Source organism: Chrysochloris asiatica, unplaced genomic scaffold (genome assembly GCF_000296735.1).
Source record: "Chrysochloris asiatica unplaced genomic scaffold, ChrAsi1.0 scaffold00184, whole genome shotgun sequence".
Taxonomy (NCBI): Eukaryota; Metazoa; Chordata; class Mammalia; order Afrosoricida; family Chrysochloridae; genus Chrysochloris; species Chrysochloris asiatica.
Window position 1 is genome coordinate 2,411,086 of NW_006408702.1, and position 23,367 is coordinate 2,434,452.

Consider the following 23,367-nt stretch of genomic DNA (forward strand, 5'->3'; position numbering starts at 1 on the left):
CGGTGGTGATAGAGTACTGGGGTGGCGCTGTGAGCTAATGCATCAGATTGCAAAGTCGTTTGAACTGCAAGTTCGGTGATTCAAGCTCACCAGCTGCTCCTTGGAAACCCTATACAGGGTCGCTATTTATCAGAATCGACTCGATGACATTTAACAACAACAACAATATTCCATGGTAACATTTTCAGGACAACCTTTATTTGTGTATTTAGGGAATCAAAGGTAATTGACAGCTTCACTCAGTAATCTACAAAGTGCAAGACTGTAATGTTCAGTATTTAAATATGGAAAGCATCAGAAAGATACTTTGTGATTACTTTCAAAGTTAAAAAAGATGCAAAAATATTTCAAATGTGCTTTTAAAGACTAAATGAGATACTCAATTTCTATTCACATTTTCTTAGATTTTTTTTTTTTCTGATTGACCTTTAACCTTAGGAGGGTTTCATTTCTGAGGTGTCTCCCCCCCATGGTGAGGAAGCTGAGTCTCTGACTAGAGTCAAACCTGTCAAGTCAGCAGAAGACTGCTTTGCCTTGATTTTTTGTTGGTTCCTTCTTACTGCCTAAGTAATATTTCATTGATTCTCTCAGCTTCTAATAGTGTTTCTAAGATTAGGGAATATTTATAAATTGTCAGCATCTGTTATGCTCCTAATATTAGCTGAATGAGAGTATTTGGTAGAAGTTATGCCAAACATTTAAAATACTTACTTTGGGTATTAATTTATCAACACAGCTAGTTAGGCACTTTATATTTTTTCAATATGGCAATTAGCTTTGTGTTAATTCTATTGCCAGTCACATGATTTCAGGGAGGAAAGAAAAGATCATCTAGTCTGTTTGGTAACCAATTTAGATTTTAATCACATAGGGAGAAAAAGAACTGATTTAAACCGAAACTGTTCCATGATGAACCTACTCATGACTCCATGGGAGAAAAGACCCGGAAGGTCTGGAAGATGGTTCTATGCTGTCGAGTCAATTCCCACTCACAGTGACGAGGAGGCACTAAGACACCCCTTAGGTTTCCTAGGCTGAAATCCTTCCCTCTTGACTGGAGCAGATCCCCCAGGCGTTTTCTCCCACAGAGCAGCTAATGGGTTGGAACTCAGCCTTAGAATTTAGCAGTCCATCTCAGAACTCTTGCACCACTACGGTTCCCCTTAAAGATTGTTGTTGTTAAGGGCCGTCTAGTTAGTCCGGCTCATAGTGATCCTGTATGGGGTTTCCAAGGAGTGGCTGGTGAGCTTGAACCATCGACCTTGTAGTTCAAACTGTGGTTTGAACTGTCCAGCGCATTAGCCTGCAGCATCTCACCAGGACTCCCCATAAAGGTGACAGCTTAGGAAGCCCTGTGCAATTGCCGTCATACAGAGTTGCTATGAGTTGGAATCTACTTGAAGGCACACAACAACAGCACAAGGGGATACTGTCAGACATAGGTTAATAGGATGATGGCAGAACTCATAATTTATGATGCTTGTAATTTAAAGTTTTGAGTTTATATCTGTATAAGTGATTTGTAATTTTCCTCTGTTGCCTCATCCAAATCTCATGAAAATTGCTTTTTCCCCTGGAACTTACACGTGACTTACAGATACATTCATTGTACATAATAATTAATCCTCATGTTAGGTAGTGAGGCAGAGTAACTTGGAGGAAATATGAATACCCTTATTTGATTTGGAAGGAGCTCTGGTGGGACAGTGGATAAAGCACTCGGTTGCTAATTGAAAGCTGACCAGTTCGAACTCACCAATAGCTCCTGAGGAGAAAGACGTGGCGGCGCTCTGCTTCCTTAATAGTATCCAACCTTGGAAACCACATGGGGCAGTCTGCTCTGCCCTCCAGGGTCGGTAGGGGTCAGAATCCACTGGATGGTGGCAGTGGGATAGGCTTGGGGGATATTGGATTTGGAACATAAACACTATGTTGACTGTGTTGATACTAAAATAACACTTCTAAATTTATTCTGGGCTCCAAGCTCTTGATACACAAGTAGAGCTCAACAGCACGCATGTCAGCTGTGCTTCACACTCCGATTGGACCTTACGGTGTTTGGTACCGGCCTTTGCACTTCTGTCTGATGAACCATTGGTAGATTTTTCCCTCAGAGCTAAGATCAGAGTAGCTGCTGATTTTATTTTCTGGCCATCCTGTCTCTTTGTTTACTCTGCAAAGAAATGCTTATTTCTTTTTTACATACAAGCTGTTCCCTTCTTTCTAGTTTGTATGAAATCAGAAACCCCATCCTAACTTGCGTCTCTTATTCAAAAATGTGTCAGCTCTTAATGCGAGAAGCCATTAATAACTAATCATTTATGCTAAAGGAAGTTGGGAACGTGTGTTCAGTCAGAATTGGTGAAGTTTATACAAATATTATTTGGGACAGGTCTTATATATATTTTATTGAATGGTTATTTTATTCTTTAAGAACATAGACTTTATAAGCAGTACGAAGCAAGAAGTTTCTGTGTTAACCAAATGATTTAAGTTCGCTTGGCATCAATAGGGAAACTAGTTTTAAGCTAGAGGTTAAATTTAAATGATATGAATTTATGGTTTCTAATATGGGTAAGAGTATAAAAGCTTGGAAGCCTAGATGATGTTCTTTTGAAATCCTCATGTAGAATTGCAAAGATAAATGAACAAAATTTAAACACAATTATTATCATTAGGCAAAAAGGTTTCCCCCCATCGTAGTAATAACACACGTTGGGTACCGTTGTGAAACCGCACTGGTTGGGATACTTATTTTTTCTTTATCTTAACTGTGAAACATGAGGTTGGAATTTGTAAGGATTACTTCCTCAGAGTGGCAAGAGCTCTTGAGTTTGCAAGTCAGTATTTTAAAAGAACTTAACGATGAGCATATATTATTTAGAACATTATACCTCCATCACTGTAGTTCCATGTTTGTTTACTATGGGTGCCATCCGTGAGCTCTCAGATTTGAGACTTGCATCTCCAGAGGGTTGTTGTTCTGTGCCGTGGAGTTGGTTCCGACTCATAGCGACCCTGCACAGGGTTTCCGAGGCTGTCAATCTTTAGGGGAGCAGAAAGCCTCATCTTTCTCCCACGGAACAGCTGGTAGTTTCGAACTGCTGACCCTGAGGTTCGCAGCCCTGTTCGTAACCACTACGCTACCAGAGTTCCTCCTGCGGGTAAAGAGGCGTTTTTTCCATTCTCAGGTCTGCCCATCCCTGGTTTGTCATAGGCACTTGTACGTACCAGTGGATGTTACGTTTTTGTTTCTAACTCACGAGTTGGCTGTTTCCCCATTTGTGCTTATCAGGTGTTTTGTTGTTTTTAAGTGCTGTGGAGTCTAATCCGATTCATAGTGACTCTGTATAGGGTTTCCAAGGAGCAACTGGTGGGTTTGAACCACAGATCTTGCAGTTAGCAGTCCAGCGCTTATCCTGCAGCGCCACACCAGGACTAATATACCAAGAGAAAATTACATGTCTGATGCTTTCGGCTATCAAGGTATTTTGGTAAGAAATCCTTGGCCTCCGTAATGGAAGGCGTTGCAGGTGCCAGGGATCATGTGCACGTTTTCCCTGTGAAGATTGATACCCCTTGTAAAGAAGTCTTCTTAGTTTAAGTCTGTGGGTATTGTTTATAGTGCTTGGTGTGATCAGAACCAGGAAAAATCTTGAAATTTGCAGACTTTGTATTAAAATATTCAGAGGTAGTGCCTGTGGCCTAGCATACAATAGGCATTCATTTGTTTGATTGAAGTAGTACTCAAGAACTTGTGATAATACAAGTTAAAACTGTTGGTGCATTCTTCTTGTTGGAAGCAATAATTTAGTCACTTCTTTTGGGAGGCAGGGAGTCGTGAGGACACTTAGAGGTAATGCCCATTCTAGAAATGAAGATGTACGTGGGAGAGAGACCCAGATATCCTGCTTGGGGATTCTTGAGGCTCACCGGTGAAGGCACAGTTCCGCATGTCAATATACACTTTTAGTTCAGCTCTAGATTCATAGGAAACAAGGTAGTGTAAGATTTCCCATATGCCTCAGACCAGTTTTCCCTCGGTTATTAATATCTTGATTGGTAGGTACAGTTGTCCCAATATTATCAAGTGAAGTCCACAGTTTATTCAAATCTATATACTTTCTGATACCTACTGTCCCTTTTCTGTTACGAGATTCCATCCTGTGTAGCATATTACATTTAGTTGTCATGTGACCCTTTCTGAGAAGTTTCTTGGTTTTGATGACCTTGACGGTTATCAGTCAGGTATTTTGTGGAAGGCCTCTCAGTTGGGTATGTCTGATGTTTCTCTTAGGACTAGGCTGAAGTTAAGGGTTTTGGGGAGAAAGGACCAGAGAGATTGTCATTCTTAACCAAGCGATCTGCATGACCTTAATCACTTAGCTGAGGTAGTGTCTGTCTGCTTCATTCATTTCAAATGACTCTTTTTCTCACCTCTCTACTGTATGCTTTGGAATGAAGTTACTATACAACATCCGTAGTTACAGAGTTATGGTCCGTCTTCTAGAGGGGTGAATAGATACTTCTACATGGAACATTTATCTCTTCTTCCTCATTTATTATTCATTCAAAAATAAGTTTATACAGTTAATTTGTATCAATATGGACTCATTTGTATTTATTTTATAGGCTGCGTTATAGTCCACTGCACTGTTACTTGATTTGCTCCTCAAATTGTTCTAGCTTTGGTCCTCTGATGTACTCTCATCTTTGCAGCACTTTCTGGTATGATATAAGGTACTCCAGGTTTATTTTGTATCTATTCTGCCGTAGTCCTAGAACCAACCATTTCTGTAAGAATGAGTTTGCGTTTTGTAGGAGGTGTTCTGATTATGTCAATTATTATAAATAATTGTAGTTGTTGTTGAGTGCCATCGAGTTGGTTCTGATCCACAGTGACCCTGTATAGGGTTTCCAAGGAGCGGCTGGTGAGCTTGAACCACTGACCTTGCTGTTCAAACCGACGACTTTGCAGTCTGGAGTATTAACCCACAGCGCCACAACAGGCCTCCCATTAGGAATAACAGAAATGATTTCTTCTGTTTGGCGAATCATAGGCATAGCTTGAAATCAGGTTTTATTTCTAAGTGAAAGTTGATAAAGTATTTGATCTTTAGAGAAGTTTGACGAGTTAAAATATGTTATGAAAAGAAGAAAGGGTGCAAATGAACTAATTTGGATTGGTTGAAAATTGTGGTGTGTGGCTGGTAATGCCCCCTATTTCTTTTGTCCATAACACAGTACGTTGCCGGGTGGCACGGCCTTTCCTTGTCCAAAAGTTAAGTGGCAGAGAGCTTCGCATACCCAGTCTCTGGGATGGGGCAACGGCTCTCCCGATAAATAATTCCTAGCGTGATTCTGACGTAAAGTGTGGAAGTCAGATTCCTTATATGTGCTGCCCTTATTCATAATGGAGTGCACATAGCTAGGATTTCATGGCGGAGAGAAAGATATTTTTCTTTAATTGTTAGAAGAGTTTTTTTCAGAACTGATATGGGGAACTGAAATAACTGTTAATGCTTGACCTAGTTTGGTATATAGATAAAAACCAAATCAGTTACTATCAAATCAGGTCTGAGGCATAGTAATTCCGTGTGTTACAGAGTTCAGCTTCTTCATAGGGCTTTCTTGGCTGTATAGTCTTTATGGAAGCCAAGCTCGAGGGCTTGCTGTGGTTGCAGTGTTAGAAAAACCACTTGTGCCCGTCAGGGATGGAGCTGTACGGAAAGGAGCAGTCATTTCAAAGTTAGCGACATGATGGCTTTGGTGTGTGTGAAAAACCAACCTTTAAAGATGCCATCTTACAGTTCATAGAGATTCCCGCTGGGGCCTGGCCACTATACGTGAATACACAGGCAGCAAGTCTAGAAATACTATTTTGAAAAGAAGAATCTACTTGCATCCAGAATCCAGATGCGTATATTTTATCCCTTGTTTTCTCTAGTTTAAAAAAACTGCCTTTTCAATAAAATAAATACTACCTTAAAGGAGCTCTGGTAGCGTAGTGGTCATGAGTTGGGCTTCTAACCTCAAAGTCTGCAGTTCGAAGCTACCAGCTGTTCCATGGGAGGAAGATGAGGCTTTCTGCTCCCATAAAGATTTACAGCCTCGGAAACCTGGCGCAGGGTCTCTATGAGTCAGAATCGACTCCATGGCACACCACCACCACCAGTATGCCTGAGGGAGTTCAGGTGTGGTACTTTGGGTTAATGCAGTGAACTACAAAGTCGGCTTGAACCGCAGGGTCTGTGGTTCAAGCTCACCAGTCGCTCCTTGGAAACCCTGTTAGGATCATCCCTATGGGTTGGAACCAACTTGATGGCATTTAAGGACAACAACAGTATGCCTGTTGGCTGGACGCTCCGTACCCCATCTTTAGGGGTGAAATGTAAGCACATTGAAGGGTAGACTGCCCAGCAGCTATGATTATGATTTGTAGGAATTTTCCTTTGACAGTTGTTTTCCTTGACTTCAGATTGAGAAAGCTCGCCTGCTCTGTAGTGTGGCTACACACTGAGCTGAGTACCCGCTGTCCACGATGCTCTATGCGCACAATGGTTATTAGGCAGCGTCTATATCACAAGAAAGGAAACGCTACCATAAGGTAAGTTTTAGAACTGGATTCAGAGTCATCTCTGCTCTTCTGAGAGGAAAAAAATAACAATTTAGCTTTTACTTTTCTCTGTTATATCTACTGATCTACACTAAGTACAACACTGAAAAAAATCCAGGTTTGTTTTGATATTGTTTGAATTATTTTTTCTTGCATGGTAGATGTCATTTAAGTGCTCAGACAATCATTAAAAAAGTTCTTCTAAAGGCGATTGCTATGAGCATCTACTAATAGTTTTCATTAATTCTGTCTGGTGATCATCAGCATTTCTTCTTATGGCATTAAAAAAATAAACCAATTCATAGGGGTTCTTGGGTTTGACATTTCTAAGACAAGAGTCTTAATTTTAGTGTCAGTTGAAAAAGTGAATGGATGGGGAAAGTCATGTTCATTAAGAACACCAATTATGATACATTTCACAGCTTGTCCCAAATTCTTAAATAGCCTGAAAGTCAGTCAATAGTGATTGGGGCCTAATCACTTAATAGCGATATCTCCTTGAAAATCCTGCCCTTCTGAACAAGCTTAATGCACACGATTCTGAAGAGTCACATTGTTATTGTTACGTGCTGTCGAGTTGGTTCTAACCCAGAGCGACCCTGTATAGAGTTTCCAGGAGCGGCTGGTGAGCTTGAACCACTGACCTTACAGTTCAAATGCCTTTGCAATCCAGTGCATTAACACACAGTGCCACAGCGGGACTCCAGGATTCACATGGTGAACAGCTATGATTACTTACAGGAGGCAGACAAGCACACCAGAGCAGTTCGTATCCATTGTTGAATCAGTTCTACCATGACTCAAAAAGGCTGTCCTGGTGAAAGTGATGACGTCCACGCATAGTCCACTTTGTACCAGAGACTGTCCGTCCCTGGTTTTGTAGGCTTAGTTAAGGTAGGAGGCAAAACTTACATGTGCTTCACCAAGCACCGTAGCTGAAGAGCTCTGCAAGTTCACTCCGCCAGCTGTTTTCTGTCCCCAGTGCCCACACGACACACACACTTGCTACACAGAGTACAGTGTAGATCACTAAGGAAGGGTGGTGGTCAGACACTTGGGTGCCTAACTTGTAACTGTATGTCTTTAACTGCACTGCATGTTTAGACAAATCATTAGGCCCAGTAGGGGTGGGGAGTGGTGGCTTGATTTGAAGCCTAAAGCTGTTGGTAAGAGCAGGAGTGGGGAAGACCATCTCCGGGCTCTTTGAAAGGATTGCTTCCTCACACAAATCATCAGGAAACCTCGTTTCTCAACTTTCTCTGAGGGAATAGCTATTTGTAGCATTCAGCTGCTATTTTTAAACTATGCCATGTAAGTTGTTGCTGTTAAGTGGTGGTGAGTCCTTCAGACTTGTAGCCACCCTGTATAGGGTTCCAAGGAGCAGCTGGTGGGTTTGAACTGCCAGCCTTGCGGTTAGCAGCCCAGTTCTTGTCCTGTGGCACCACACCAGGATATGCACACACATACAAGGTGTAACTTGACACCAATTCAATTTAAATTTTTCTTACATTCATGAAGGAGATCTCATTTTATATTGGATTTGAGTATATCCCTCTTTTGTGCAGACACCATTTTCTATGTGTAAAACAACATTAAGACATTTGATTGTACATTTTAAGCTGTGAGGATTTGACCTAAACTACACTGTATAATATGTAATAGGAAATTCTGCAACATCACTTATTATTGGTAACAAAGATTACCAGGAGATGTCTAACCTCCGTATGAGAACAAAATGTCTTAAGAGGGTGTTATTTTTTTTTTTTTTAGGAATGGAGGCTACTAATTAAGATGACTCTAATCTAGTCTTCAAAATTAGCCCAGATAAAAATGGCTTTCTAGAAGCATTTTTTACATGTTAGTTTAAATTTCTTTCTCTATTTAAAAGCTTTTAAAAACTCAACAAAACATTTTTTTTGTGTACACACACCTATAAGGTGCAAATGCCCACCAATTCAATCGAGACCTCACGTATTTGTACAAAGGATATCTCCTTTTACATTGGATTTGGGTACTCACCTCCGACTCACAGCGGCCCTGTGCACAACACAATGAAACTTGGTCCCGTTCTTCATCATCCTCACGGTTGCTAGGCTTGAGCCCAGTGCTGCTGCCATTCTGCCAATCCCTCTTGTTGTGGGTCTTCCTCTATTTCACTGATGTTACCAAGTCCACTTTACCAAGCATGATGTCCTTCCTCTAGGGACTGGTCCCGCCTGATAATATGAACAAAGTATAGGAGATGAAGTCTGGCCATCCTGGCTTTTAGGGAGCATTCTGGCTGGACTTCCTCCAACACATTTGTTAGTTTTTCTTGCAGTCCGTGGTACTTTCAATATTCTTCTCCAGCACTATCACGCAAATGCATCGCTTCTTCTGCAGTCTTCCTTAATTATTGTCCCAACTTTCACATGCATGTGAGACGATTGAAAATCCATGTTTTTGGGTCAGGTGTACCTTAGTTTTCAAACTGTGACATTTTTGCTCTTGAACACTTTAAAAGGCCTTGTGCAATAGATTTGCCTAAGGCAATACGTCATTTGATCTCTTGACTGCTGCTTCCATGAGTGTTGATAGTGTATCCAAGAAGAATGAAGTCCTTGACAACTTCAATCTTTTCTCCATTGATAAGAATGATGTTTATTGGTCCAGTGGTGAGGATTTTTGTTTTCTTTACATTGAGATGTAATCCATACCGAAGGCTGTGCTCTTTGATCTTCATAAGTAAATATTTCAAGTCCTCTTCACTTTCAGCAAGCAAGGTTGTATCATCTGCATATCGCAGGTTGTTAATGAGTCTTCCTCCAATCCTGATGCCACGTTTTTCTTCATAGAACTCAGCTTCTCGTATTATTTGCTCAGCATACAGGTTGAATAAGTATGGTGAAAGAATACAACCCTGTCGCACACCTTTCCCAATTTTAAAACATTCAGTGTTCCCATGTTCTGTTTGAACAACTGCCTCTTGGTCCAGGTACAGATTCCTCATGAGCACAATTAAGTGTTCCGGAATACTCATACTTTGCAGTGTTGTCCATAGCTTGTCATGATCCACACAATTGAAAGCCTTTGCGTAGTCAATAAAGCACAGGTAAACATCTTTCTGATATTCTCTGCTTTCAGCCAAGATCCATCAGACATCAGCAATGATATCCCTTGTTCCACGGCCTCTTCTGAATCTGACTTGAACCTCTGGAAGTTCTCTGTCAATGTATGATTATAGCCGTTTCTGTATTACTGTTAGTAAAACTTTATTTGCACGGGACATCAAAGAGATTGTCTGATGAGTTCCGCATTCTGTTGGGTCACCTCTCTTTGGAATGGGCACAAATACGAATGTCTTCCAATCAGTCAGTCCGATAGTTGTCTTCCAAATTTCTTGGCAGAGATGAGTGGGTGCCTCCTGTGCCGCCTCACTTTCTTGAAAGATTTCAATTTTTATTACATCAATAAATAATAAATAAGGAGCAGCATCAGTAAAGCTGCTCCTTAGAAACCCTATATAGGGTCTCTAGGAGTTGGAACCGATTTGACAGCACTTAACAACAGTAACTTTGAATATATGTAGAGTACACCATTTGGAAAATAAATTAGAAAAGTGAAAGAGGATATGGTATCAAGGTACTAAAGCAGGAGACTAGAAAGAGCAACAGAAATAAGCAAAAGAAAGGTGAATAAAATCTAAACATTGGCTCTAATTTACTTAGCCTCTCCCATTCCTTTTCCTCTCTCTACCACCCATATCCCTAACTGTCCACCTGTGGACTGAAAACAAATAAAATGTATCTGAACTGCTTGGAATCCTGGTGTGGCATGGTAGAATAAGCCCTAGACTGCTAACCTAAAGGTGGGTCATTCAAACCCACCAGCCACTCCTTGGAAACCTTAGTGTGATGCCCTAGGATAAGCACTGGACAGCAAGGTCTGCAGTTCAAACGCTCACCAGCCGCTCCTTGGACACCCCTTTACACAGGTAGCTGTGAGTTGACACTGACTTGACAGTACTTAACAATAAGAAAAATTGAAATACTTTAAAACAAAACCAAAACCTCACTGTCAGGGATCTTTAGGAAGTATTGGGTGGTGCAGATGGGTGAGTGGTTGGCTACTAACTGAAAGGTTGGTGATTCCTATCTACCCAGAGGCACCTCAGCGGACAGACCTGGTGATCTACCTCCGGAAGGTCCCTGTCACTGAACACCTCATGGGCACAGTGCTCCTTTGAGGCACATGGGCTCATCGCCGTGAGTCAGCAACTGGTTAGTGCTCACAGTCTATGATCTGTAGATCTGATATTCACACTTGTAAACTCACATCTATGGTAGAATTCTTGAACGGTTTCTAATCAGCTTCCTTAGTGAAGCATCCAGTATATCAAAATGTCTGAATGGGGACTCCTCTAATTCCTCTGTTGCTCCCCATAATTTTAACTGCCTAGTTGCTGCTGCTGTTAGGGCCATGTGGTCCGTTCTGACTCGCTGTGACCCTATGCACAGCAGAAGGCAGAAAGACTGTGTGGTCCTACGCCGTCCTTTGAATTGTTGCTACACTTGAGTCCATCACTGCTGCCCCTGTGCCAGTCCATCTCACAGGTTTTTCTCGTTGTCAAATTGACCTTCCACTTTACCAGGCACGATGTCTTTCTCCAGGGACTGGTCCCTTCTGATAACATCTGAAGCATCACCCCCTTTTAAAAAACAATTGTCATTTAAAATATGGTGCTGTACTCATGTTACCAGAGTCCTGGTGTGGTGCTGTAGGAGGAGCCCTGGACTGCTAACTACACGGTGGTTCAAACTCATCCGCTGCTCTTTAGAAGCCCAATAGCAGGGTTGCTATGAGTCATAAGGTGTTTGTTGGGGGTTTTCAGAAGGCCACAAGAGAGATTTCATTTTAGAGATTTAAACTGTGTCTCTGAAATTATTCATAATCGTTGGGAAATTGCTTAAAGTTTTTATCTTAATATGTAAGGAGGCTTCTAAGAGTTCATGGAAAAATGGAATTGAAAGATAATGGAATTTTTCACAAACTTTATGAAGTCCCCCCTCAAACTTTATTAGTTATAATATGAGCTATTATTACTAAGGTTTGTGTGATTAACAATGAAAACCGCTTTGCTGTGTAATGGGCACAGGACTAGTTACTCTACAGTAGATTTCATGTGCTCTCCCCATACAGATTGATCTCTTGACCTAATGAAGCCTTGGTAAAGCGAGGACTCAGCTAGGATGTTACACCACCATTGTCGAAGGAACCCTGAGCTCCAGGAAGAATTGCAGATTCAGGCTGCCGTGGCTGCTGGGGACGTTCACACCGTCCGGAAGATGTTAGAGCAAGGTTATTCTCCAAACGGCCGAGATGCTAATGGCTGGACCCTGCTTCATTTCTCTGCAGCAAGGGGAAAAGAGAGATGTGTCCGAGTATTTCTAGAACACGGAGGTGAGTTTGCTAGAAGCAAGTCCTTTTCCCCAAGTGGAAACGTAAAATTCAGTTGTATTTCATTTATGTGTGCGTGACATTTTCAATGCTGCTTTTTCAGTAATACTCAACATCTTTTTCTTGTGAAAATTTTATATATTACCCTGAATCTTGCTTAAAACCAGATTGTGTGAAAGATTAGTTTGGTACATGCATCCTTTTTAAAAACGTCTCCTCTAAATGGTGCCATGGAATCTTGGTGTGGCGCTGTGTGGTAAAGAAAGCACTGGACTATAAGGTTGGTTTGGAAACCCTGTGCAGGATCGCGATGAGTTAACTCCATGGCATTTCACAGCACCACAGCATGTGGCGCCATAGGATAAGCAGTCCATCTCAAGGTCGGTGTGAACCACAGGGTCGGTGGTTCAAACTCACCAGCCACTCCTTGAAGACGCTATATAGAGTTGCTATGAGTCAGAACTCACTTGCTGGCACTTTAAAACAACAACAACATAGCTGGTTAATATGAAGTCAGAGTTCTCCTTCTATCCCCACTAATCAACCCTGCCTAGATTTGCTTGGTAGCTATTCTTGCCAAGTCCTAGTGGCTGTGATACCCAGAATTACACAGTGGGACACGCTGTCCTTGTTGGTGGGTTACTCAAGCAGATCCACGTAGTCTGTCTAAACATCATTACTCTGACAGTACCTTAGCCTGGAAATGTACCACTTTTTGTTTTCTTTTGAAGCTTTCTTATATTCTTACTGTTTTAGACGACTAACCGTTTCCAGAATTGCACACAGTTTCTAGGTGTTATACAGAAAGTGGTTATCTGAAGTTTTAATTTTTGTGTACCATAGCGGTTACAAGTTGGACTACTGACTTCAAGGACAGCAGTTTGAAACTACCAGCTATTCCGTGAGAGTAAGATTTACAGCCTCAAAAACCCTACACAGGGTCTCTGTGAGTTGGAACTGACTCCACAGTACGTAATCAAGCACTCAGTGACGCCTTGGTGGAGCTGTGGTTAAAGCACTTGGCTGCTAATTGATAGATTGACAGTTCTAACCCACCACAACTGGTTGGCTGAAGAAAGATTGTAGCAGTCTGCTTCTGTGATGATTTGTTGTTAAGTGTCATCGAGTGGTTTCCGACTCATAGTAACCCTCTATAGGGTTTCTGAGGAGGAGTTGGTGGGTTTGAACCACCTACCTTGCAGTTCAAGCTGACCTTATGGTCCAGTGCATATCCTACAGTGCCACACCAGCCTCTCCTCGGAAACCCGAAGGGCCAGTTCTGAGTTCTAGTTTGTCTCCGATCCTGTGAGTCAAAATCGACTCAGTAACAGTGGCGTTTTATTTTGTGATGTATGTGTGTGCATAGAAACACAGTCACAGACACATATGTACGTGTGTGTGCCATACAAACCTTCCTTTGATACTTTGTTTTTGCTTGAAAAAAAATTTATGCTCATTAATTATTTAAACTAGTTTGTCCTATACATGAATTTGCTTTTCTTCCCAGCTGAATTACAACTAATTATTCCTTTTATAATTATGGAGCAAAGCAGCTTCATTGGAGTTCAGTTTTTCATATGCCATAATAGATCCTGAATCTTTCATTAAAGTTATTCATTTTATTTCTAGACTCCGTTTTATCGTAAGGAGAACCAAACATACTTGCATCCTGAAGTACATAGAGTATTAGACATTTCACAGTTCAATGAGGGTCATATGAATTAGGTGGACATCTGGATACTATGGATGTGACCACAAACTAATTATAGGGTGGTGCTAGACCGGATGTGGCAGGGCCAGCCCCAAGGTGGCAGTGAAGTGCCAGGGCTAGTTGACTGTGGAGAGGCTCCAGTTGTCTGTCTTCCTCCCTGCCTGCCACTCAGGCTCATGCGTCATTTCTCCCTAGAACTCGAAGTATCATCAGACCCTCTTTTCTGAAGGAGGAGTGTGTAAAAGGAAAACCAGGAAAACATCTGACGAAACTAAACGGTGCAGAGAGAATCAGAACACTTAAAAGTTTGGCAATGCTTCACAAAACTAAGACCAGAGTCAGAACTCAGCAGTTTTTATATTGCACTGGTACTGCCTTCTCTTCTGCCGTATAACAAAACAGTAAACTTTTTTATTTTTAATAATATATATTGTTGTTGTTAAGTGCCATCAAGTCGGTTCTAAGTACCATCGAGTCGGTTCTGACCCATAGCAACCCCTGAACAGGGTTTCTGAAGCTGTAAATCTTTGCGGGAGCAGAAATCCTTATCTTTCTCCCACGGAGCAGCTAGTTTTTTCAAACTGCTGACCTTGTGGTTCACAGCCTGATTTGTAACCACTACGCTACCAGAGCTCCTGAATAATATGTATTGTTATATTATATATATATATATATGTTGTTGTTGTTAAGTGCCGTCGAGTCGGGTCCGACCCATAGCGACCCTGTACAGGGTTTCCGAGGGTGTAAATCCTTACGGGAGTAGAAAGCCTCATCTTTCTCCCGCGGAGCGGCTGGTAGTTTCGAACCGCTGACCTTAAGGTTCGCAGCCCGATTCGTAACCACTACGCTACCAGAGCTCCTTTATATATATATATATATGTGTAATAGTTTGTTTTTTGGTGAAAGACACTGCAGACCTCATTCCCATTCAGCAGTTTGTGGACCGTAAGTTCAGTGGCACTGTTGCTGCTTCCTTCACATGGTTTGTCACCTTCTAGCTGTTTCTCTCCCATTCACGTAAGTAAACTCCATGCACCCCAACCTCTCACTTGCCTTTAAAATAGCCGCTGCTCATTTGGTCTCAGATAGATGATTTTTGTTTTTTTGAATGTAATACCCCAGGTGATAATCCTTACTTTTTGAGATAAACTGTTACTTAGTTTAAAGCTGACTTCAGGGCATGCTTTTTAAGATTTGAAGAGCAATCTCAAGGCCATAGTCTCAGTCCCCTCCAGCCTCAGCAGGTCGTCTTGAGTCTGGATTCCTTAAGACTATAACTCTGGGTTCCACATTTTTGTCCCGTTTTATCAGGATCCATCTCTTGTGTCTCTGATCAGAATGTTTGATAGTGGTAGTCGGCACTCTAGTTTTCGGATCTTAAGTTAGAGGAGGCCATTTGTCCATGTAGAAAATCAATCCTGTAGTCTGTTCCTTCTCTGACTCTTAGGCTTCCTTCTTTCTGGTTTTCCAGATAGACATGTAGCAATAGTTGTGTGTTAGCCACACTTTTTAAAACTTTAATTAAGAATAAACCAATTCAGTTCCTCAGCATACATAATTTTGTCTTTTTTTTTTAATGTTTTACTGTGAATTAAGTGATAGTTTACATGGGAGAACATTAGTTTTACGTTCATCCTATCATATATTGTTTCATTGCCATGGTTACAGTCTCCTCCATGCATCATCAACCAAACCAAGGGTATACCCTGCAAGCCTGCCCCCAGTCATCAGCACACAGCCCCTCTCCCTCTCTGGATCTCAAGTCCTCAGCTGCTCCATCGCTCCATGTCATCGTCTCTGCCTCCATCTCAGGCATCACTGCTTCTCTGGGTAGGGTCCCGCTCTCAGCTCTTATCCCCTTCATGGACCCTAGGGACCTCTGCTCCTAGACTGAAAAGTTAATCACTCCTCTCCTTGCTACAAAATGTCTACCTTTACATTTCCAACCCTCACAATCAGTGCTGGTAACAGTTACTCACTATTGTATCTTAAGAGACCTATCCACATTTCCTTTCATCAGCCCCGCCCACATAGATTGACTACTACTCAGTGGAGATTCTACCTTCCTCCAGGCCCTCTGGATCTAGATTCCCTCTTGAAAGCTTGTAAGCCCATCACTTCTTGACTTTGTAGCCGCCCCCCCCCCCCCCCCCCCCATTTTGGGTAGCCAATGCCCAAGTTGTCCATTCCTGTCTACTCTGTGTATGGAGGGGATGGGAATGATCCTCGCTGTAAAGATTTGTTACCTCTTTTGAGCTACTGCATCTATAGGTGTAAGTCAAGCTCATCAAATTGTAACAGATTACTCTTTTGTTCCTCTTCTTTCTTCTTCTAATTGAGCTCTGATCATCCAGTCATTAAAGCCAGGTCAAGTGGATATTATATACAAGTGTGGGTGTTCTTGTGCATATGCCTTCTCTTCTGATCAGCTGGATGCTTCATTCTCCACTCTAGTCCTCTGTGGCCATGTCACTGGATTTTGTCTTCTTAACAAGCAAAAATCCTGAAAAAAAAAAAGACAAAACCACATTCACCTTTGGTTAGCTCCCAATTCTGCTCTGTCTGACCCTGCCCAAGAGTAATTCGTGTGATTTTGGTGTTTTATCGCTAGAGCATTTCCTAATCCTTTTGCATGTACGCTTAAGAAAAATGTGGTATTGTAGTGTGTGTTTGGAGTTGTGGTGTTACACTGTGGGTTAATGTGCCAGACGGCAAAGCCATTTGAACTGCCAGGTCGGCGGTTCAAGCTCACCAGCCACTCCTCGGAAACCCTATACAGAGTTGCTATGGGTCAGAACCGACTCGATGGCACTTAACAACAACAACAGTGTGTGTTTGTTTTGAGCATAAATACCACTGACTGTATTAGTTTATAACTCTTGTGTTTTATGCAACACAAATGACTTGAAGATTTTTTTTATCAAGGACTGGCAGAAATATATTCTGTGAAAGAGCAAATAGTAAATATCTTAGTCTTTAGGAGCCACAGATAACATGGTAAACGAAGGAGTGTGCTTGTACAAAATCAGGTGAGGGCCACCGATGATGAACCTTGTTATATACATATTTACATAATATATTTATACGTATACATGTGTTCACTAATTTATATACCTTTGGTGGTGGTTTTGTGCTGTGGAGTCGGTTCCAACTCATAGCGACCCTGTACAGGGTTTCCGAGGCTGTAAATCTTTACCGGGAGCAGTAAACCTAATCTTTTCTCACACGGAGCAGCTGGTAGTTTCAACCTGCTAACCTGAGGTTAGCAGCCCGACTTGTAACCACTACAATACCAGAGAGCTCCTGTATTGAAATATAATTTGCATGCAAACCACTCGTTTAAAGTACACAATTTTAATTGGAGTATACTCAAAAAGGTGAAGAGTATTTTCAGAGACTACTTGAATATTCAGTTTGATATCCATCATCACAATCCATTTTAGAACATTGTCATTAGTCCAAAAAGAAACCCCCACACCTGTTCTGTGTGACCACCATGCTTTATAAGCGCTGAATGCCGTATTTATCAGTATGGATGTATTAGCATTTGGTCAGTCATTCTCGAGTTTTGTTTTGTTTTGTTTGGGTCGTTTTTAAGAAAGACTAAAATTCTCTCCGTGAAGATATTACTCTCTATTTCTGAGATAATAATGCCTACATACCTGGCTAAAAACCAAATTAAAGGTGTTAGAGCTGGGTCACTGAGAGCAAAATGCCTGCTCTCTAGTCCCAGCCCCTGAGCCCGCTTTGCAGAGGAAGCCGCTTTTATCTGCAGAGACCCTCTCTACATAGCTCCTTCACCTTCTACGTGCTCTCCCCTTTTACTCTGTTCTGTAATTTGATTTTTTGCTGTCACATAACAGTTTAGCATACTGGTACTTTGTTGTCAGCATATGAATTTTTTCAGATGCCATTTTATGCCGTAACCAGGCATCTATTCTCGGACATTTCGGTTTTCATATTTCTGCTACTAGGAAGTCTTAGAAAAATGCCCTTGGAAACCTTATACAGGGTCACAATGAGTCCGGTCCAACTTGATGACAGTTAACAACCATAGACATATTTTTGGAGTCCTGGTGTGGTGCTGTAGGTTCAGCACTGAACCACAAGTTGGCAGTTCAAACTCACCAGCCGCTGTTCGGAAATCCTACTCAGGGTCGCTATGAGTCCACACTGACTCGATGGCACCTAACGAAAATGTGCGTCTTTCTACATATACAAGAGTTTGTCTATTGGATAATTCCTACAAGGCCCATTGCCAAATCAGAGATGTACTGATTTTCTGATGAATTTGGGCAGATTGTTTTCTAAAGTGGTTGTCATTGCTACATCCTACCGACCAGGTAGGGTAATGTCCACTTCCCTTCCTGTCCCTGTCGTGCGTTACTAGCTAGTTAGCTTTTCTGCTGTGCTGGCCTCTCTGGTTTTTAATTGCAAAGATGACGTTTACAGGTAACAGTATTGGGAGACTGTTGTTTATTTCATTGATTTATAGAAATTGTCCTATATGTTCTGCTTTGTTTGTTAAGTATATGTTGCAACATCTTGCAATTTGTATCCTTTTCATAGACTTGATATTACTTGTGTGGCTAGTGAACAGAAGACAGCATTTTGGTGAATTTTATTCGTTTGGTTTGTGCTTTTGTACACTTATTAGAAAGTGATCATACCCTAAGGCCATTATATTTTCTTCCAAAAAGCTTTATGGGATTTAGACCTTTAGTCTATTAACATATCTTAACTTGATTTTTGTGTATACTATGAGGTGGTAAAGGAGCTGTGGTAGCTGTAAAACTACCTGCTAAACTCAAGGTTGGCAGTTCAAAACTACCAGCTGTTCTGCGGGAGTAAGATGAGGCTTTCTGCTCCCGTAAAGATTTACAGCCTCGGAAACCCTTTACAGGGTCGCTATGAGTCGGAACCGACTCCATGGTACTTAACAACAACAACAACATGAGGTGGTAAAGGAACTCTGGTAGCATAGTGGTTACAAATCGGGCTGCTAACCTCAAGGTCAGCAGTTTGAAACTACCAGCTGTTTCATGGGAGAAAGATGAGGTGTTCTGCTCCCGTAAAGATTGACAGCCTCAGAAACCCTGGGCAGGGTCACTAGGAGTCGGAATCGACTGTACTGCACATCACTGCTGCTGCCACAAGGCGGTAGGGGTGCAATTTCATTTTCTTTCCATAAGGATTGTCAACATCATTCCTTCTTGCCTCTTTGCTGTGCACAACCACACGTCAAGTTTTCATGCTTTTTGCTTATTTGATTCCGTTGTCCGATTATAGTCCCTGGGCTGTATAAAAAAACAACACTAAACCCAATGCAACTGAGTTGATTCTGACTTTGACAGACTCCACTTGGTGCAGAGTAGAACTGCTCCACAGGGTGGTCTTGACTGTAATCTTTTCAGAAGCTCATTGCCAGACCTTGCTTTGGTGGTGCCACACTGGGTAGATTAGAACTGCCAAACTTTAGGTTAGTAGACAAGTAGAAACCGTTGGTGCCACTCAGGGAGCTTTAGACCGATAGAAGACTTTTTAGTACTTTTGCGCTATAACACTTCTTGATACCTGGTTGGGAGTCTACATTCTCGCTTGTTTATTTAGGGTGTCTTGGCTCTTCTTGGCTCTTTGCACTTCTGTGTAAAACAACTAAAAAGAAAATGTTGGCACAGCCCTTCATTTGTTATTATTATTATTTTTTAAAAGCTTTTATTGTGAATTGAGTGAAGATTTACTGGGCAGATCATCAGGTTTATATTCACCAAATCATGCAATGCTTGCAGTCCCCTCCATGCACCATCAGCTAACAGTATTTATTTCGATTACATTTTTTTGATGTACATGAACCACATTGAAAATATGTATTCACTTAAATGTCCAAAGAGCACATTTTGCAAGCCAGCCTGCTGCCCACAGACACACACTGCCTTTGTTAGTCCATGGCCTCTCATCATCCTCTGCTGCTCTGTCTCTCTATGCCATTGTCTCTGACACCATCTCTGTTGTCCCCATTTTTCTGATTAAGATCCCTCACTCCTCTCATGTTCCCTCTTGATGGTCCTAGGGCCCTTTGTTCCTGAAATGACAGATTAACTGCTCCATCCTTTTAGTTACACCTTTTCTACTACGTTTGCAGTTGTGACACTCGCCATTAAGCCCGAAAACGATTACTTACAGTTGAATCATAAAATCCTATCACCATATCACCAGACCTATCTGGACAAGAGGAAACCTGTTTGTTCAGTGGGGATTTTATCTTAACCTGCCTCGTTCTGACTCTTAAGTACCATCATAAAAGCTTGTAAGCCAGTTACTTTGTGCCTTTATAGCCCCCCCAATTTCTATGGCCTAAGTCTTAAGTTGCCTGTCCCTATTAGCCCGGTGTACTGAGGAGGCAAGAACCCTTCCCTGTCGGTTGGAAGTTTGGGCAACTTCATCCATAAGTAAAGGTCCAGTTCATCAAGTTGTAGCAATTAACTTGCTCCTTGCGTCAAACTTCTTTATTTTCATCTGAACGACTTCTGGTCAACAAGCCATCCGTGCTAGGGTGCTGTCTGTAAGTTTGGGAGTTTTTGCACACCTTCCCCCTACTTCAGACCAGCTGGCTGCTTCGCTCTTAACTCTACCCGCAGTGGCTAGGTCAGTGTTGTTGGGCTCAGGAGTTCACATGTCTCTCTGATCTTCAAACCAACCAGCCCTTCCTCTTCTCTCTCTCATCTCAAGGTCTTTGGGTGTCTATGGAACATGGCCAGACTCAGCCCGTGTCTTCATTGCTGTATTTCCTCCCTTGCCACACACAAGTTGACCAGGGTGGTTGCCAGCTAACCTTCAAGACTGTTCGAGTTTTCTCTTTGAGTTTCAGTCTTAGAAGGGGGTTTAGCCTGCTGGGCTGACTTTTCTTGCCTTGATGGGTCTAAGGCAGGAAAGCTTGCTTGATATTATCACAGCCAAACATCCCTGCCTGCCTACCCCCCCCCCCCCCCCCCTTTCTTTTAATAAGTATCTTGTCTTCCTCTAGCCATTCCGGGATGGTCTGCATGTCTTTTCAATTGGGAATGTCCCACCTCAGAAGGTCCTGGATGGGGCTCAGGATTCCACAAAGGCTTATAAGAAGCCTATTTCACAGGGCACATTCTAGTATCCTAGGCTGAAGACCGACTTAACAAGCTTTCTGTAATCATATTTCCCAATATTCCTTTCTATCCCACTTAAATTCTGTATTACAGTGATAGGCAGGGGAGACCAATATTCACAAAACGGTCAAATTACCATAATTTCCCTCCTTTACCCATTCAGACCATGTCTCTATCCCTATATCACAGAGGCCTGTGGGTCCCTAGCTGTGCTTACATCCTAACCTACCGCTATCCCATTTAGCCCACGCAAAGCTCCCTTAGTCTTCTCTTCTCATCCCCCTTCATTAGCTCCTTCCCTTGGTTCATTGCCCTCCGCGTCACTAGAGCTATCCTGAGTCTGTTGCCTAACCCGGGAGTTACTGTCCTCTTTTTTCCCACCCCTGGTAACCCTCAAAGAATTGTTCTTTTAGTATGGAAATCTTTTCTTAATGTACCAAAGTTTGTTTATCCATTCTTCCACTGATGGGCACTTTGGCTCTCTTCATCTTTTTGCTGTTGTGAGTAGTACTGCTATGAACATTGGTGTGCATATATCTACTCGTGTTGTGGCTCATATTTCTTGTGGATATATACCAAGTAGAGAATTGCTGGATCATAAAGTATTTTTGTGTTTCCAACTTTCTGAGGAAGCGCCATGACATTTTCTAGAGTGGTTGAACCATTTTACAGTCCCACCAGCAATGTAGGAGGGTCTCAGTCTCTCCACACACTCACCGCATTTTTTGTCCTCTGCTTTTTTGAACTTCACTGTTATTTCTGGTGTGAGATGATATCTTGTTGTTTTGATTTGTATCTCTAATGACTAAGGAGCTTTGGTAGCATAGTGGTTAGGAATCGGACTGCTAACCTCAGGGTCAGCAGTTTCAAACTACCAGCTGTTTCGCAGGAGAAAGATGAGGCTTTCTGCTCCCATAAAGATTTACAGCCTCGGAAACCCTGTGCAGGGTCACTATGAGTCGGAACCGACTTCACAGCACATAACCACTACCACCAAAATGACTAATGGGAGTCCGGGTGTGGCACTGTGGGTTAATGCACTAGACTGCAAAGCTGTTTGATCTGCAAGATCAGTGGTTCAAGCTCACCAGCTGCTCCTTGGAAACCCTATACAGGGTCGCTATGGGGTCAGAACCGACTCAATGGCACTTAACATGATCATAAACATTTTTTTATATGTTTGTTGGCTGCCCAAATGCCCTCCTTGGTGAAGTGTCTGTTCATGTCCTGTGCCCGGTTTTTAGTTCGTTTTTTGTCTTTTTCTCGTAGAGGTGTTGTAGTTTCCTGTGGATTTTAGAAATTAGTCCCTTGTCCGATATGTCATTGAGAAAAAAATTTTCCCAGTCTGTGTGGGCTTCTTTTTATTCTTTTGGTGAATTGCTTTGATGCACATACGTTTCTAAATTTTAGTTTGTCCCAGTTACCTGTTTTGTCCTTTATGGTTTGTGTGGGTTTTGCCATGGTTGATAATCTATGTATGCCATGAATTAGAGCCCTTAAGTTTGTCCTGATTTTTTCACTGATGATCTTTATAGTTTTGGGACATTTGTTACCTATTTATATAGCACATTTTACCTGCTCTTCTTAACCTTCGTAGAATAAGAGACTCCCAGAGTAGATTTCTTGGCACACCCCTCCGCACCCTCCCCATGGCCATGTGTGATGCTTAGATGTGTTCTGTATTTAGTCTCAGACCTGTCTGCTGGTCTCTAACCAGTATATGCAGCTGTTAGCTTCAGTTTGTCCGCTGGACTGCTCGTTGACATTGCTAGTCAGAAGGGTGTGAGCCACTGCCCACAACAGTATTCTTCCTCAGCAAATTGATAATGCTGGAAATCTAGAAACCCGTCTTGACACCTTCCTCCTTAACCTTTGATGTGATCCGTTGTCAAGTCTGCTTTTCACAGGCAGCATCACTTTGGTAAAGGCAAGGGCTGTCCCCGCGCACCCCTTCAGCCTAGCAGCTTGTCTACACCCTCTAGCCATCTCCCAGTAATTTCATCTTTTACAAATTATTTCCACTTAAAAATACTTCAGTGACTTCCCATTTCTCTTGGGCTAACATCTCAGCTCTTTAATGCTGTCTTCAAGGCACTGCTGTCTCTGGCTCTGCTTACTCTCCAGCCTTGCCTTTGAGCTGTGGCCTCTGACATTCCAGCACACACACCGTGTTCTGGGGCTCGACTGCCTATCTTATATACAGGAAAACTGACTTCCGGTCCATGGCTTCTTCTAGACCATAAGAATCAGTGATGTTGGTTACGTTCTTCACATTGTGTCAATGTTTTCTTCACATTGTGTCAATGTTTTCTTCACATTGTGTCAATGTTCTCTTCACATTGTGTCAGTGTTTTCTTCACATTGTGTCAGTGTTTTCTTCACATTGTGTCAATGTTCTCTTCACATTGTGTCAATGTTCTCTTCACATTGTGTCAGTGTTTTCTTCACATTGTGTCAATGTTTTC

General features: G+C 42.0%; 1 protein-coding gene across 1 annotated transcript in view; it reads left to right on the forward strand.

Moving 5' to 3' along the window:
• The first annotated feature begins 11,844 nt into the window (after window positions 1-11,844).
• The window catches only part of ASB7 (ankyrin repeat and SOCS box containing 7), a 54,189-nt gene continuing 42,666 nt past the window's right edge, over window positions 11,845-23,367 (forward strand). Inside the window, exon 1 of the mRNA XM_006872137.1 lies at window positions 11,845-12,055. Within this exon, the coding sequence (XP_006872199.1) occupies window positions 11,845-12,055 (211 nt within the window). The remainder of the gene's footprint in view (window positions 12,056-23,367) is intronic.